Raw genomic sequence first — 18,172 nt, 5'->3', positions numbered from 1 at the left:
GGCCACCAAGAGAACCATGTTTGAAGAAACACGATACGCTTGATAGAAAGATAAGATACGTTGGATATTTTTCTTGAATACGACACGCACAAATTACAATAAAACGAATGCTCGTATTTTTATTCGTGAATACAAACAAGTATTTGGACAGAGGCAGAGTACAGATATATCGCAACTTCGATTTACGACATTAATTTATCATAGATAAGAACGTACGCGGCGAGCGTTTCGATGAAACACCATATTACGCAAGATCCCGCGAGCTATCTCGCCAACGACGGCGTTTTCGTAATTTCTCGAGAAAGCGCGGGTCAGAGACGTACGGCGTACGATACGTGCAATCTAAGCGAGTTTCGTATATTAGAAATAAAGAGAAAAAGAAAAACCGACATGCGTCGCTACCTCGTCGATGAGGTATGGCGGAGGTCGATTGGCAAGCCTCGTTGGCGCTTTGGTGCAAAGCCGAGTCCGAGTTCGTTCTTCGCCAAGTGTCTGGTGGTGGTGGCGACAGGTAAGGCACCCCGCTGTACGGTGATGTGTCGTGTCTCTTTTCCATGGGGCGCGACCGCATCGGTCCCACCCCTATGCTTCGGCTCCTGTTGTCGCTGCGATACACCATGGAGTTGTGCTGCATCTCCTCCAAATTGCTGAGCGCCGTCTGCAGAAATAAGCACACGAGGGAAACCTCTTTAAGAATTTCAATTAGCACTATGACGTGTGTAAATCGCAGCACAAATTTACGGTGACGGTGCGGTAACAAGCGAAACGCACGCGGTGTTGCGCCTTTTTATTGCGCTGATTCATCGTGGCACATTTGCGGAACTGGTTTCTATACAGGGTGTTTCCTAAGTAAGTAGAAAAACTTAAGGAGGATATTCCTTGGCTTATTTTAAGAAGAAAAGGTCATATAAACATATGTCCTAAACTGCTTTGTTTTCCAAAAAAAAGTACATCACTGTTTTCGTTCACTTTTCGTTTATTATAGAACAGTTTGTATTATTGCAAATGAAACAAATGAAAAACAATAGTAACCAAAAAGAAAAATTACAACGAAAAAGAAAATAGTAACTAAAAAGAAAAATAATAACATCACAGTAACTGCTGAAAATGTCCACCTGCAGCCATGATACACGCCTCAACTCTCCTTTCCATTGATTGACGTACACGCTCAAAAATACCTGGAGTGTTACGTATTCTTTCACATCCATCTATTATGCGATTTCTGAGATCTTCTTCATTTTGAATAGGTGTAGCGTAAACTAAAGATTTAAGCTGTCCCCATAGAAAAAAATCTACTGGATTTAAGTCTGGGGATCTTGCAGGCCATAAATGGTTTGGTCTTTGAGTACCTCGACCGATCCATCGATTGGCAAACTTCCTGTTCAAAAATTGACCATCCCCACTCCATCCCCACCGCTGTTGACTCGTACTGCAAAAGCACGCTATCCGAAAAGTGAACGAAAACAGTGATGTACTTTTTTTGGAAAACAAAGCAGTTTAGGACATATGTTTATATGACCTTTTCTTCTTAAAATAAGCCAAGGAATATCCTCCTTAAGTTTGTCTACTTACCTAGGAAACACCTTGTATATTAGGTTCTGATTAACGGAGATCAGGTTAACATACAAGATATCTTTATATATCTTGTGAGAGATTTCAGAGTGTGCGTCAAAACATAGTTTCACCATTGCTCGTAAAAGAGAGCATTTGCGAGATCTGTGATACGGTGACTCGAGCCAAATCGAGTTACAGCGAGCTAAAAAGAAGCGCGAGTGTACTGTAACTTGGAGAATCAAGATCGAACATTGATAATTAACGAGCACCGCGAGCAATCGTGCCGATAAAATAGAATTTCGGAGAATTTCATTGTTCCGAATTACAGTGCGCTTACAGGGCACGAAGACAGATTCGCATGCCTTATACATGGAAGGAAAAGGAGTCGGGGTCGAGTCGAAGGGAAATCATTCACTTCTATCTCCAAGCTACGGTGGCAAAACCCGTTTTCCGAACCCTCCAACTACCGGCGCCATTCAACCGATGGCGAAGAATTTTCCCGCCTCGTAAAATGTCTCATCTGCTTTACGATTCGCGTTGTCATCATTGGCATTATGAACGGCGATTAAAATATTTTATGAAATTTAATGCAGATATTCATCTGCTCCGGACATTCAGGAAAACTCTACTCGAAATCCACTCGAGAAAAAATGTATTCCCATGTACGAAGAAAATTCGTCTCTGTTATAAAGCTTATCGGTACTACGGGGATATCTCGTCGTTATGGAATTACATGTAATCCGCCGATTACACTGCTACTTTCCCCTGACAGCTATTTTTCTCGGATTGGTTACCACTCGATCACCAAGTTGTAAGCAGATAGTCGTAAGCTGCAGTTGCTGCCTTCGTTTACGCCGTTTCTCGTACAACGATCCGAGATGCAAGCAAGTATGCAATAAAGAATACTTTCCGAGAAGCAACAATATCTCGCTGCTTTATATCTCAAGAAAAGAAGACACTCTGCAAATTGGACATCGCTAACTCGATCGGATAGCACGGCTGTGCGTCTTCTTTCCACGAAAGTTTGAATACAAAAATGATCCGTGATATCGTATCCACGGGATTTGAAGCGTCTCCCTTTTAAAGAAATTTAAACCATCATTTCATTTCAAGTTTATCTTCATATATTCGCGTTTGTCTTATAGCTTTATAGCGCGTACAGCTATACAGGATTGATGATTGAAACGATTTAGAACGTAACGGTGTACTTGAATAAAATTAGATTCCGCGAGTTTCCCTAAGTTTCCCTGAGAGTGGCTTCCTTTTTAAGGCGAGATAAAAAAAAACACGAGTGCCAGACTGACGGGAGTAAAAAGATTTCGTGGGACTTTGAGCTTCCTGCCGCGAACCCAATAAAGAAATCTCTGGTTGCCGTGTTAGTCAGCATGTGTTGGATGAACGTGGGTCGCACGGCTATTACCTAATATCTGTTGAATTATGTGATAAACACAGAACGTCTCTCCCACGATTATGAGCGTTCGTAGACGACGCTTGACGAGAGCGCGTGTCATCCGCTCGTTAATCACAGCATCAGTATCGTGGGACGTTTGATATCATATTTAAAAGCGGATGCCTGGAAAGGGACACGCTCATCAGAATTGACCTCAACACTTTCTTGTCACAATCACGCTAATCTGTTAATTTCTTGATCCGTGCCCGTATCTCGCAAAACAATCTGGCGACGTACAATGACGTGACTGTGGAAAATCATCGGCTTTTATTTCCCAAAGCACGATGTAGCAACATTTGCATGCGACGCAACAGTTCCACGTAGTTGGAATCGCTGATGATGTAACAGCTTAACCACGCGCGCGAACAAGCGTGGTAACTCCCGATAGGTTTTATCGAAGCGTATTTCGAGACAGCCCAGTCTAGACCTAGGCAGCACGACATGACTTTTATTATAATAATCGAACCGGTATCGCTACGTTACGCTCACTATGTTTGCATAATGTAATATACAGAATACGTATATCGGCAGCGTCTGGCGTAGTGACGATGCAAGAATAGCTCGATCGCGACTTTTTTACATCGTACACACGAACGGCGCACATTGCACGCGCAGCTCATCGTGTTCGCGCCTATGATAACGTAGATGTTAACATATTCTGCCGCGCATCATGGTAGCCACTTGGCTCCGATTATGCCGGGCTTTATATAAAACCTTTGTTGGGAGAAAACGTATCCAGAAATATAAATAACGATGTTATAAGCAGCCACAAATGCTATTAACTGGTATGATTTATGACGAGGACGATCGCACGACAAGGATCGATAAGTGGAAGCTACTATGTCATCAAGGTGGAGCTACTTTTAATAGGAGTAATAGCAAAAGAAAAGAAAAAAGGGCGGTGATTTCTAGAAAGAGGAAGTGCACCAAGATTTCCTTCCCTCATAAAAAAAAGAAAAAAGAAAAATAGAAAAGTTATCGGTGAATTTCCATCGGTCGGGAACGAGAGACGTTCTTGCCCGTATTTCTTTTCCGAGCATATCAGGTACCGGGAAACTCCCCTCAGAAAAGAACCGTAATGTAATTATATCGAAAATGTGGAAACGAACTGGTGACTTGACGCGGGTCGACGTTCTCCATTCACAAGTTTCCCCAATGTCAGGGCCGTGGGCGTCGCACGAGACGGCGCGACGCGGCGCATCGACCAAGCCGCGCTCGTTGAAGAAACGTACCTTCAATTAGCATCGACATTAACGAGAGGCATGTCCGTGTCTCCGCAAATTCTCCATATCTACTCGGGTTAACGAGGAAAATCAACCGCCTCCGTGCAGCAGATGTCGGTCTACGCCCATAGCCCTTTCACTCGACCGAGAGTCATCCGACTTTGGAATCGTATCGTCCTCGCTTGAGAAGCGGACTGAAAACAATGCGAGTAGCTGGATCCGTTTATCGCTTCAAGTGCCAAGTGATTTTCATGCGTCTCCTCCGCGTATCTCCGCCTCGATAAAAGTTTCAACGGATTGGAGAGCGACGGCGATACTTGTCGGCACGTGGCGCGTGCCGACGATCGAGACGAGTGCCGCGGATGCACGCGACACCGAGTCGGCTTCTTCTCGTCTGCATCTCAATGCGAGACCGATATTAGTTCTCGCGGGAGTGTATAACGTGTGCGGCAGACGCGAGGCACGCCGGAATACGTGTCCGCGATCGATGTGCGCCGTACTGCCGCCAGTCGATTTCCTCTCGTGTTCCGCCACCGAGGAGGCCAGAATGTAATTACTCCGCCATCCATATTCAAGAACGAGATTATCGGAGGACGGGCCCGCCGAAGTATAGACGACAAATACGGCAGCTTGCCGTGTATCGCTATTCATCGCAGCAGCGCGGAATACAGCGTGCTATGCCCGCGCAATCGACAACGTAGTCGCTCTCGAACAGGAAACGTGGGTTACATGCGATCTCAAGTTGCGACGTGAGTCTCCACCGACTGAATAACGAAATCGAGGATTAGAAAAACGTTCTTTACGGAAGACTTAAACCTGAGACAAGTCGAGCTTCCTTCGCACGTAAATTCCCTGATCTCGGACCTTTCACCCGCGGGGAAACAAACTTGCAACGCAAAACCTCATGACTTTCCATTAGTCGTTTATATCCCTTATTCGTTTTATTACAACGACTTTCTTTTACCAATGTTTGTGAAATGATATGCTCGTTTTCACGATGTTTCACGTTCACATTTATTTCAAGCAATACTTTGTTCCCTTCTAAGGAATCTCTTTAAAATTGCGGGAACAGAACCATTTTCGAAGGTCGTGCATGCATCAATACGCGTGGTTCACACCCGAACGAAGAGAAAAAGCAAAACGCGAGGGGAAAACTTGGGTCTACAGAATCGAGTAGATTTACGGTACAATTATTGCCATTGAAAAATGAACGCTAGTAGGAAGCATTAATTTTGTACGAAAATAAGTATCCGTATAGTCCAAGAACGGTAGATATATATCGCGAAGCTAAGCAGAATTCTACGTCGTAGCCGAGTTCTTGGCCGACTTGAATGAACCTTAAATCCAAATTAAGATTTGGATTTAAGTCCGTGATACCGCTGTTAAATATTCAACTGGTTTATGTCCTTCGACTTTCACAGATGATATTCAAGGACACCGTGGTCGATCGAACGCCGATGACACTTTCCAGGTTGTAATTTTATCTTCATTTGACCTCTTATGCAAGTCGACCGTCCGATGTCGGATCGCTAACGGTGCAATGGGATGAGAAATTATGGAGCGAGGCAGTCCCTCGCGCGAATCACGTCGTGCGAGAATCTTCTCAACGAGAAAACTAAAGACCTTCGGCATTATTGGAAATAATATTACGTAATATGAAATAATTGAACGTTCGATATTGGATGATACTTGGATTGATAATGTCAAGAGTAAACTCGCGAAAAATGCAACAGTAAATTTAAGCTGAAATTTAAGCCGAATTCTCTCGCTCTCTTCCAAACGGAATATCAATTGGAATTCTGACACGAGAAGACGTACAATTAAAATCTCGTTAACGAGAATAGATCTCAATGGCAACTTGGGAATTATAATCCAGGTATCTGTATTCTACCTTCCGCAGAATGAGAACGCATACAGAACACCTGTGAATGGCGAGGAACACGGAACACGTTAGAGAGGTCGGGAACTGATCGTCGTGGGAAAAGCTTCCGTCTTACGATCCCCTGGCGTTCCTTTCCTGCCCGTTCATAGTTCTCCGCTTCAGCGACCTAGGTCCCTACCCTTGCCTTTTGATGACAACTTCGTGCTACCCACGCACATGGTGAATAGTGCTCCTCGTCGTCGTCGTCGTCGTCGCGACGCCCGCCGTCGCCGTCTACCGTCTCCCAACGGTGATGACCTAGTTCGGCAAGGCTACCCATCGTCATTCAAGGCTGATAAGACGGAAGCAGGACACGCGTGCGGTTGCATTTCGACCAAATCCGTTGGATCCGTGTTGCCTTCCGGAATCACAGTAGATAAGATGATTGAATCAATCAATGCGATCTTCCTGAATCCATGATTAAGGATTAAGGATCGCAGATGAGACAGAAAGAATAAATTCGCATAAGATTTTAAGACAATCGTATTGTCAATTTTTCGTGCTATGTGTAAAATCTCCGAGAATTTGAGCGCGTGACGGGTATTATCGTCAAAGATCGATCGCCGTGTCGCGAGCTACTTTGCGACTGGATCGAGATATAAAAATCCCGTTTTTTAAACGCTGGCGAAATACTGGTGCGTATTCCTGGAACGATCGAGAAGAGCGAGAAGCAAATCGACGCCCTCGCGAATTTACGCGGTCTTTTGCGCGCAACACTCTCGAGGATGAGAACGAGTTTGTAGCGACGACAATCGGAACTGGGTGCAGCTGCGACTGCAGCAGCTACGGCTGTAACAATCGACACGCTGGGAAGGAACGAAACTGACAAACTCCGAGTATCTGTACGAGTAACCTAATCAATATTCCGTATGCAAACGCACACTCGCTCCGAAGCACGTGTATCCGCTGTTTGTTTTCCACTTTGCCCCTGGAGCTTGCGACTTAATCGCTCGCATCATTGAGCAAATGACCTTTTCACCCGAACTTCCTCACGCATCTCACAAAGAGTGAGAACCCTGCCGGGCAAACAAATGCAGTTTCTTTTCGCTGGAGAGAGAAGGTGGCAAGTTGCATCAAAGATGCAAATTCAATTTCGATTTGCTGAATTCGTGCCTGCTGAATCCATCACGAAATAAATTTCGATCCCTTCAACGCTGATATTCCCGGTCAGCTAGCTTCCGCGTGCCATTTGATTTCTCTGCGACCGGTAGCGCGTTCCATGTACGCCCCATGATAGAGTTCGCGGATCTGCCGTTAAATTAGATCGCGTGGACGGAGATCCTGGCTGATCGCGAGTCGACCTCTTGCACGAGGCGTCACGATGGCATGAACGGAAGGGTAGGTGCGCCACGGCACGTGCGCAGGAGCAGAAATCCGCCGGAAATTCGATCGATTCGCGTGCACACGAGCAAGTTGGACGAGCGGGAAGACGCTGCGAGTGCAATCGCGACGACGAGTCCCGTGGGGCGCATCGGATGATCGAACGACGGGGGGTAAAAACCCGGAGAACGAGTCTCTTGACCCCGATCGTGCCCGTTACGTTTCGTCGCGCGATTGAAAGCTGACCTTGGTTTTCTCGATGGCGATACACAACTGGCCGTTACGCTGATAGCAACAACCGTGCGATTGGGAAGACTGAGAGAGAAAAAGAGAACCGACCGAGATCGGTTTAAGTGGACGAGGTGGTCCAACTCTCGACTGTCTTGGTAGGTCCGGATCTGGGATAATCAGGTATCAGAAACACATGTTGGCGATCTGTCGCTCCAACTGGCAACGGAAACTCAGCTGCGCGGGAGTATAAGCGATATATCGCTATACTATAGGACTCGCGTTACCCTCGAACCGAGCGCCGTATCAAGGTCGGAGTGTATTAATAAGCACTGAGCTCTCTCTCTCTCTCTCTCTCTCTCTTTCTTTCTCTCCGTGGCATTGTGATACTCGGAGTCTAAACAATGATTCCTCGTTGTCCTGCGTGATCGATCAATTTCTCACGGAACTATAAGACAGCTTAGAAAGTATCACTTATTCAGGGAACTTACAAGGTCTGTCGGCACAAGGAAATACCGCTTTACATTGTTCCGAGCTATTTTTGCAATCTCTGCGACACATCGTCTGTGCTTCAGCTGAAGCACCAAGGAAGATCCACCGCGAACGCCCTAATTCGGTTTCGTCTAAATCGCGTCCCTCAGCAACATGTCATCCGACGTGACAAATCGCGATACATCAATCGTCGACACACGTCGAAACATGATCAATCGGGGATTACGTGCTGTGTTCGTAATCTAATTAATTTTCAATGATTGCTAGTGGGAAATAGCGCGTGACGGGAAAATACAACGGGTTAATCAGATGGGTTCATCGATTTGATCGAATGCGGTTAAATTCGAGAATGTCGTCTCATGATACCTTTGTCCTTGCCGCGCGATGACTTACGCGCAAGCGTCGATAATGAAGCGTTACACGGTCACAATGCAATGTTTCGTTGCGCGATTTAATTGCTTCGTTATATAGATTGGTACGCGATACACGCTCTAGTATAAATGCGCGTACACACTATAAATCGAAATACGAATCCGCTTTGTTAATTACCTCCGGTAGCGCAACATAGTGAGTGCAGTCTCCGTGAGCAAACAATTACATCAATTCACAAATTGTGGCTATCGCGACACAAAGCTTAGTCCGTAATACCAAGTGATTAGAGTGATGATACGATCGTATCAAATTAACGTATCGCAGATACGGTCACTGCTAATACAAAAGTTTTTTCCTCGTATTTCTTTTTTCTCTTGAACTTAAAGCGACAAAGCTAGTCAATTTTCAGTTATTACCATATCTGCTGATCTAGTATTACCGCGATTGTTGGCAATTCTTACAATTTAGTGGTAATGCTATACTCGTTTTGCACGCGTTGTATTTTTTTACTGGTTACGACATTGTTTCGCGTACAATATCTTCCGCATTATCGACGGATATACTTTATTTAGCCGTTGATAAGATTACGTAAAGAGAAACAGCATTATTTAAAGAATTATCATTTACGTGTACATTATTAAATATACGATACGTAAAATGAGACGTGAAATGCATGTATCTTAAAATACACGTTGCACGTAATTTGATCTGTTAATGAAAAATCACACTTGAAATGTATAACTAACTCTGATATATACACGCATAGTGAATAACGTCTCTACTGAAAATGCCATAGGGTCGTGCATCCAACTAGATAAGCATCCGTCTCCGGTTAGCGTTTCAATCGAGTGCCGTTAATTACGTGTAATAAAAACTTCCCCTTGCCCCGAGTTGCCCTTGGCTTCAAGTACAATTGCAAAAATATTCTATGATAGGTATAAGATAGGTATCGTTCAATACGCACGTCGAAGACTGAGCATTCATATACATAATAAATTAATAAGTCGAAATTATTTCATTGAAATTATTGCCAAGGGTCACTATTCTCTCTCTCGTCCGTTTCAGGTAGCCTCTCCTCTAGCTCTCCTAACTTCTCTGATTTTCCAGTTGTGCAAATATATATTTGCAGGTATGCAGGATGCATCCAAGGTCGCGGACATACGTAATTCCGTGTCGTACGCTTCCGTTAAGAGACAAAAATTAGCAGGATATTAATCGGCGACTTAACGATGGAGAGCCTCAATCAGTACGCGAAGGATATGTGACATTAACCCTCTGTTAAACACGCCCACATCCCGTTGTCGCGGCGTTATAAAAAGCGCGTGTAACATCGCGAACGTTACATTTTGCCATAGAAAAGTGGACATATCGAGAGGTGCGAGCGAACAAGTACGACAATGCGCGTGTCGGTGATCGTCGCTGTAGTGTTGCTACAGGCCATTTACGTGTCCGCCGGGGGGGTAAGCCTCTTAGCTTGCTTTCAAAAGAAATGCAGAGTAGAATCCGTTTGATAGGGAGAACGCAATGATTGACAGTGATCTGCCTTATTCCTTTGGTAATGTGCTGCACGCGCGCGTGATGCACCGAATAGTGCTAAAGTCCGATACGCGAGGATGCCTACCGCGATGCGTCTGTAATAAATTCTGATTTTGCCTAGCCACCTGACTGGGTGCCCCCGGAGATGTTGGAAATGGTTCAAGGTGACAAGAAACGGTGCATGGGCGAACATGGAACCTCCCAGGGTGAGTCTTGCGATTAACAGCGTAGCCGATAATCATGTTAGGCTGTTACGCGTTCTTTCCGAGACGATCCCAAAATCCTGTTTGTCTCACGGAAGATCGTTTAGATTTATCCAAATTATCATTCCGTTGCGTTCACGACTTAATAAGCATTTCAATTTCATGCAGCACTTATCGACGAAGTTAACAATGGAAACCTCGCGGACGACCGCAGTATAGCGTGCTACATGCATTGCATGCTCGATGCGTTCAGTTTGGTAAAATATACTCATTTTTGTTTGTTCATTTAATCTGTACGAATGAAATGCAATATTTATCGAAATGATGTCTCGACACAGGTTGATGAAGAGGGTAACCTGGAAACGGAGATGCTGCTAGGGGTTATCCCGGAACAATTTCTGGAACTTGCCACCGAGCTTTTGAACAAATGCGCCGTACAAGGTAAGTCGTGAATATCTATGAACTCGACATATAATTATTTGATATTTGATAAGTGTATTTCTTTCTAACCGATTGATGTTCTAGAGGGTGCTGACGGATGTGAAAAAGTATTTAAGATAGCGAAATGCGTCCAAGCTACCAAGCCAGAAGTAAGTAGAGCTGTTATTTCAAGTCGATAGCTTGGTAAAATCGTCGACTTCGGTTCTGCTACTCTTAACGAGATTATTATCAGAAAATTGCATTGCGCGGCGAAATTAACGTCTATCTAATATTTTTCTCATAATTTTTGTTTCATAAGCAATAAGTGTAAAATGTATCGTTTCAGCTGTGGTTCATGGTTTAATTCGACGCGTACGAGACGAGTTTACTCTACCACGTGTGATGACATTCTCCAACGTATCTCACGTGTAACGTTACACAAATCTTGATCTATAGCAAATCATCGTGGATGAAAACGGGGGACAAAGAAGTAGCAAGGAGATTGAAATTATGTACACTTAGCAAAAGTCAATTGTGTAATAATATTAGTAAGTAATCCGGATGAACATTCCATGCGGTCTAACGTGAATAAAATTGATAGAAGATACTGTGAAATATTGGATAAACTATAAATATGCATTGAAACCGAATCAGATCCGAGCACAATAGCGAATTGAAGGGAGGAGAGTAAAGTATCGATGCGTAATAACGAGCTATTTATGAGACTATTGTTTGATTAAACAATTTTTTATGATTGTATTCGCCTTTGATTCCAGTACCATTACGCAATAATATGCATTATAAGAATTTCTCGATTCGATAACGATTTTAACTTAGTCTATGCGTTACGCTTCTACATAACAATCTGCTCCCAAAAGTTCCGCGGATGTAAAATAATTACTTGTTTACCCGTCGCAGCATGTATGATTACGGGTTTTAATCATGAGCGCTTTCCTACATTTTGTGATTTCATAGCACAGCTGCCAGTGTGGCACTCATGCAGAACAAATTACACATCTTCATTGGATACCTGACAAAAATGACATCGCATAATTTTCTCAATCCGTATAACTACGAGAAAACTTTACACTTTATGGAAAATTTCATTATCGCTTCAGATAATAAGCTGTATTTTGCCTTCAACTTTGAAATAACACCAGAGCTATATAAAATTATTTCGCGCAAATGTTTTTACGATACACGGTCCGTGCGGAACGTGCTATAGAAAATTTTAATTATTATGCTAATGAATCCATTATAAGTTACCGACCTGTTTGATGTTTGATGACGATCAATTTATATTCGTTGAAACTTTTCGGAATATACTGTGTGGCAATATCGTGACTTTGTAAATCCTTCGAGAGAAGATACTTGGAATTACGTATATGGAGAGAATCATTACTGACTGGGCTTGATGATATTTCCATAAAAGCATTTTCTACGTGGGTTAACGTATGCCAGTTTAATAAACTACTTCCCGTTGGGTTTATGATCCGAATGTGTCGTACACACACATAGATCTCGGTTTAATTACTACTTAAAGTAACCGATTACACACAATGCACAATACTTGGTGCGATTGAGAACATCTTTGATTCGTGCTATTACGTACGTGCCATGCAAATGCATTACTGTGCAGGGACATTGCAAACTAAAAAAGAAGACTACAAAAAATTGCTACGATTGAAATTAACGACAAATTAATTACACTATACTATACGAAATAGATTCTGTACGACAAGAAGACGAATACTGGAACCTGGTGCGAAACAAAGCGATGCGGGATAATCCTGAAAAACACGGAGAAAAGTCTTTCATCTTGTACCATCGCGAAGCAAGTTCGAAACGATGATCAAGAATCGTCAACCGTGCGGCTGTTTAACGGAGACTACTCAAGAACATTGCGTTCGATTGAAAATCGACCGACGTCGATTTTCGACTAAACATGCCAATGTAATTTTTGATACTCTGATTCGACGTCATTCAAAGCATCGTAGTCTTCGATGTTAAAAGAACGGAGAATTAATACGAGGAAGATGCTGTTGTTTGATTATCCGAAGTTTTTTGCGGATATCCAAAACGGTACGAGACAAATTACCGTAACGATCTAGAAGAATTTTTCTCCGTGAAACGGGGACGGGGTGCTTCAGGTGGATTCTAGAGGCAACAGGGCGAACAGCAACAACAATAAACAACAAGGGTAACTTCGTACCGAAGAGTGCAGTACAGACCTTCAGATCGATCGAGTGGATCGCGCCGGTGTTTGACGAGGAGTGTTCTTTCGCGTCGTTGCCGCAACTGACATTGTTGTTAACATTCGGCAGCGAGCCGCCCGCCCTAAACTGATTCCCCAAGTTAATGTGCAGGTGTTTGCCACTGGATTGCGGTGGACTGGCGCCGGCACTCTTGACGGACAGCGGGGTTTCCGGTACGCCGGATCCCGTGGGACTGGCGCCCACCGAGCTGCTCGTCGAGGCCACCTGTGCAGGTCCATCATTGACAATCACCATTGACAAAAATATACAAGGGTCGTAAATGATCTCTTTACACCCTTAACATCTACTTAGTACCCGTAGATTACAAACCTTTGTAAACCAGATACAGTAAATTAATCGCTTTTCACTTTTACCGGATAAATTAGCTTCTGGTCGTGATTTCACGAGGGTTTAGCGCGGAGCCAGATAGAATTGAATGGATCATTAAACGCCAAGAATTCAGTTTCTCCCGTCTCGTTACATTCTCGTATAACGATTCATTCATTTTGCGTTCACTCGTGGTCGTGACGAAAAATTTAACAATGTAAATTAGGATTTCATTAACGATCGACGCGATTTTATGCTCATAATTTTATGCTACTCTTTCAGAGTTCTCTCTGATCGACTCTACATCTCGTGGCGTGGTATCGGCCTTTCCGTGGACCATGTTCCGATAAACAGGTTCTTATCTCCATAGTAAATTCCATTCTCCGATTACCGATTCGAACGGTACTCCAATCAGCGTTTCAAGCGGGCAAATTCGACACCGCGCGCCGAATCTGTTCTGTATACAGACGTTACGAGACCTAACGGGAGTTGATTTCGCCGCGGGAATGATGGACGAGACACGAGTTGACAGTTAAAAATACGACGCTTGACAATTTCTTGGCAATCGATAATCGAAAGCTAGACTTATAAACATATGTATTGTCATTTCAAAGGCTTCCATTTCAATATCCATGCATACCCGAGTCGAAATTTTAGTTCTACATTGAACCTCGAATTCTTCATTTGAGGCGTTATTCAGCGTCTATTTAGCTACTACTTTAACACTAAAATATGTCCGAAATCTTTTTTGCCGCTAGAGCGTCAAAGCAGGTTACGATCAAGATTATAGCCGAACGTTGCAGGGTCAAAATAGCATCTTAACATCTGTTTGTAGGAGTTTGAGTTTCAATGTAAGAGTTCTAGGTTCAATTTTCCTAAAAGTAGGTTCGTACGAATGCTAAAAGCATTAAAGTAGGCGCAAAATGTCGACTCGGGTAATAGATCGAAATATCCCGAGTCGAAATTTTAGTTCTACATTGAACCTCGAATTCTTCATTTGAGGCGTTATTCAGAGTCTATTTAGCTACTACTTTAACACTAAAATATGTCCGAAATCTTTTTTGCCGCTAGAGCGTCAAAGCAGGTTACGATCAAGATTATAGCCGAACGTTGCAGGGTCAAAATAGCATCTTAACATCTGTTTGTAGGAGTTTGAGTTTCAATGTAAGAGTTCTAGGTTCTATTTTCCTAAAAGTAGGTTCGTACGACTGCTAAAAGCATTAAAGTAGGCGCAAAATTTCGACTCGGGTAATAGATCGAAATATCCCGAGTCGAAATTTTAGTTCTACATTGAACCTCGAATTCTTCATTTGAGGCGTTATTCAGCGTCTATTTAGCTACTACTTTAACACTAAAATATGTCCGAAATTTCATTTTTTGCCGCTAGAGCGTCAAAGCAGGTTGCGATCAAGATTGTAGCCGAATGTTGCAGGGTCAAAATAGCATCTTAACATCTGTTTGTAGGAGTTTGAGTTTCAATGTAAGAGTTCTAGGTTCTATTTTCCTAAAAGTAGGTTCGTACGAATGCTAAAAGCATTAAAGTAGGCGCAAAATGTCGACTCGGGTAATAGATCGAAATATCCCGAGTCGAAATTTTAGTTCTACATTGAACCTCGAATTCTTCATTTGAGGCGTTATTCAGCGTCTATTTAGCTACTACTTTAACACTAAAATATGTCCGAAATCTTTTTTGCCGCTAGAGCGTCAAAGCAGGTTACGATCAAGATTATAGCCGAACGTTGCAGGGTCAAAATAGCATCTTAACATCTGTTTGTAGGAGTTTGAGTTTCAATGTAAGAGTTCTAGGTTCTATTTTCCTAAAAGTAGGTTCGTACGACTGCTAAAAGCATTAAAGTAGGTGCAAAATGTCGACTCGGGTAATAGATCGGAATATCCCGAGTCGAAATTTTAGTTCTACATTGAACCTCGAATTCTTCATTTGAGGCGTTATTCAGCGTCTATTTAGCTACTACTTTAACACTAAAATATGTTCGAAATTTCATTTTTTGCCGCTAGAGCGTCAAAGCAGGTTGCGATCAAGATTGTAGCCGAATGTTGCAGGGTCAAAATAGCATCTTAACATCTGTTTGTAGGAGTTTGAGTTTCAATGTAAGAGTTCTAGGTTCTATTTTCCTAAAAGTAGGTTCGTACGACTGCTAAAAGCATTAAAGTAGGCGCAAAATGTCGACTCGGGTAATAGATCGAAATATCCCGAGTCGAAATTTTAGTTCTACATTGAACCTCGAATTCTTCATTTGAGGCGTTATTCAGCGTCTATTTAGCTACTACTTTAACACTAAAATATGTTCGAAATTTCATTTTTTGCCGCTAGAGCGTCAAAGCAGGTTACGATCAAGATTGTAGCCGAATGTTGCAGGGTCAAAATAGCATCTTAACATCTGTTTGTAGGAGTTTGAGTTTCAATGTAAGAGTTCTAGGTTCTATTTTCCTAAAAGTAGGTTCGTACGACTGCTAAAAGCATTAAAGTAGGCGCAAAATGTCGACTCGGGTAATAGATCGAAATATCCCGAGTCGAAATTTTAGTTCTACATTGAACCTCGAATTCTTCATTTGAGGCGTTATTCAGCGTCTATTTAGCTACTACTTTAACACTAAAATATGTTCGAAATTTCATTTTTTGCCGCTAGAGCGTCAAAGCAGGTTACGATCAAGATTGTAGCCGAATGTTGCAGGGTCAAAATAGCATCTTAACATCTGTTTGTAGGAGTTTGAGTTTCAATGTAAGAGTTCTAGGTTCAATTTTCCTAAAAGTAGGTTCGTACGAATGCTAAAAGCATTAAAGTAGGCGCAAAATGTCGACTCGGGTAATAGATCGAAATATCCCGAGTCGAAATTTTAGTTCTACATTGAACCTCGAATTCTTCATTTGAGGCGTTATTCAGAGTCTATTTAGCTACTACTTTAACACTAAAATATGTCCGAAATCTTTTTTGCCGCTAGAGCGTCAAAGCAGGTTACGATCAAGATTATAGCCGAACGTTGCAGGGTCAAAATAGCATCTTAACATCTGTTTGTAGGAGTTTGAGTTTCAATGTAAGAGTTCTAGGTTCTATTTTCCTAAAAGTAGGTTCGTACGAATGCTAAAAGCATTAAAGTAGGCGCAAAATGTCGACTCGGGTAATAGATCGAAATATCCCGAGTCGAAATTTTAGTTCTACATTGAACCAAGAATTCTTCATTTGAGGCGTTATTCAGCGTCTATTTAGCTACTACTTTAACACTAAAATATGTTCGAAATTTCATTTTTTGCCGCTAGAGCGTCAAAGCAGGTTGCGATCAAGATTGTAGCCGAACGTTGCAGGGTCAAAATAGCATCTTAACATCTGTTTGTAGGAGTTTGAGTTTCAATGTAAGAGTTCTAGGTTCTATTTTCCTAAAAGTAGGTTCGTACGACTGCTAAAAGCATTAAAGTAGGCGCAAAATTTCGACTCGGGTAATAGATCGAAATATCCCGAGTCGAAATTTTAGTTCTACATTGAACCTCGAATTCTTCATTTGAGGCGTTATTCAGCGTCTATTTAGCTACTACTTTAACACTAAAATATGTTCGAAATTTCATTTTTTGCCGCTAGAGCGTCAAAGCAGGTTGCGATCAAGATTGTAGCCGAACGTTGCAAGGTCAAAATAGCATCTTAACATCTGTTTGTAGGAGTTTGAGTTTCAATGTAAGAGTTCTAGGTTCTATTTTCCTAAAAGTAGGTTCGTACGACTGCTAAAAGCATTAAAGTAGGCGCAAAATGTCGACTCGGGTAATAGATCGAAATATCCCGAGTCGAAATTTTAGTTCTACATTGAACCTCGAATTCTTCATTTGAGGCGTTATTCAGCGTCTATTTAGCTACTACTTTAACACTAAAATATGTCCGAAATCTTCTTTTTTGCCGCTAGAGCGTCAAAGCAGGTTACGATCAAGATTGTAGCCGAACGTTGCAAGGTCAAAATAGCATCTTAACATCTGTTTGTAGGAGTTTGAGTTTCAATGTAAGAGTTCTAGGTTCTATTTTCCTAAAAGTAGGTTCGTACGACTGCTAAAAGCATTAAAGTAGGCGCAAAATTTCGACTCGGGTAATAGATCGAAATATCATATGAATTTTCACGCAAAATGTATAAGAAATTCCAGTTTGTCTCTTCATTCAAGCAGATTTCTCCCCTTGCCCGAGTACGTCGACAGATCCCGCGCGATATTTGTATCTTTTTGGCACAATTAAAGAGCGCTCCGTTCCGGTGCTCTTCCGTTTTAACGCGAGGTACGCAAAGGTGCACTCGAGGACGCTAAATGCATCGACCCAACCTCGCCAATGCTCCCATTGAAAATACCTCGAGGACCACCGATGCTGCTGGGAGAAGAGTATGTTTATCCGCGCATCGAGCGTGCTGTAAAATCGAACGTCAAATTGTTCTCACCAGCGGGACCGTTCCAAGAAGACGTTTTTCATCATTTTTTCAACGAAACGAATTCTCGCGAACGATCCGAGAGACATTCGAGAGTATCACGCTCCGAGTCCGAATACGCAAAATTCTCAAAATAAAACGTTAAAAGTCAGCTCTGATATGTAGCTTGTTAGTTGAAGAACAGTTCGAACGTTCGCGCGTTAAAAATGAATCTCGCGCGGCGCATTAATTGGTTCGCGCGAGATATCGAGCAAGAGGTTAATTCGCCGCGTAATCGCGACTCCGATACCACCTCAGGCGACGACCTGACCATCAGCGCGCGCGGATGCACTTAGGTCGCGCCGCGTCCGCATCAACATGCGTCTCGCTCGCGCGCGATGAATACCGCGCGACGCATCGAAGCGCATATATGCACCGCGCGCGATACACGCATGCCGATACATGGCCGCGCGCGCGAT

General features: G+C 42.8%; 2 protein-coding genes across 5 annotated transcripts in view; one reads left to right on the top strand and one right to left on the bottom strand.

The window, feature by feature from the left end:
* The window catches only part of LOC105285045 (CREB-regulated transcription coactivator 1), a 33,918-nt gene that overhangs the window by 15,017 nt on the left and 729 nt on the right, over positions 1–18,172 (bottom strand). For all 3 annotated transcript variants that reach the window (XM_026974332.1, XM_020033521.2, XM_026974333.1), the window contains exons 2-3: positions 12,951–13,199; positions 403–658 (exon numbers count right to left, since the gene is read on the bottom strand). In XM_026974332.1, the coding sequence (XP_026830133.1) occupies positions 403–658; positions 12,951–13,199 (505 nt within the window). The remainder of the gene's footprint in view (positions 1–402; positions 659–12,950; positions 13,200–18,172) is intronic.
* Positions 9,893–11,476, top strand: LOC105285044 (general odorant-binding protein 69a). 2 transcript variants are annotated; one of them, XM_011348964.3, is made up of 6 exons: positions 9,893–10,020; positions 10,218–10,302; positions 10,468–10,556; positions 10,638–10,740; positions 10,825–10,889; positions 11,066–11,476. In XM_011348964.3, the coding sequence occupies exons 1-6, from the start codon at positions 9,958–9,960 to the stop codon at positions 11,081–11,083; spliced, it is 423 nt and encodes a 140-aa protein (XP_011347266.1). In that variant the 5' UTR covers positions 9,893–9,957; the 3' UTR covers positions 11,084–11,476. The 2 variants fall into 2 exon arrangements, with proteins under 2 accessions (XP_011347266.1, XP_026830137.1); XM_026974336.1 differs by lacking the exon at positions 11,066–11,476 and having other exon boundaries at positions 10,825–10,934.

This window comes from Ooceraea biroi, chromosome 12 (assembly GCF_003672135.1).
Source record: "Ooceraea biroi isolate clonal line C1 chromosome 12, Obir_v5.4, whole genome shotgun sequence".
Taxonomy (NCBI): Eukaryota; Metazoa; Arthropoda; class Insecta; order Hymenoptera; family Formicidae; genus Ooceraea; species Ooceraea biroi.
The sequence above is the reverse complement of the archived record's forward strand: the minus strand, read 5'-3'. Positions and strand labels throughout refer to the sequence as shown.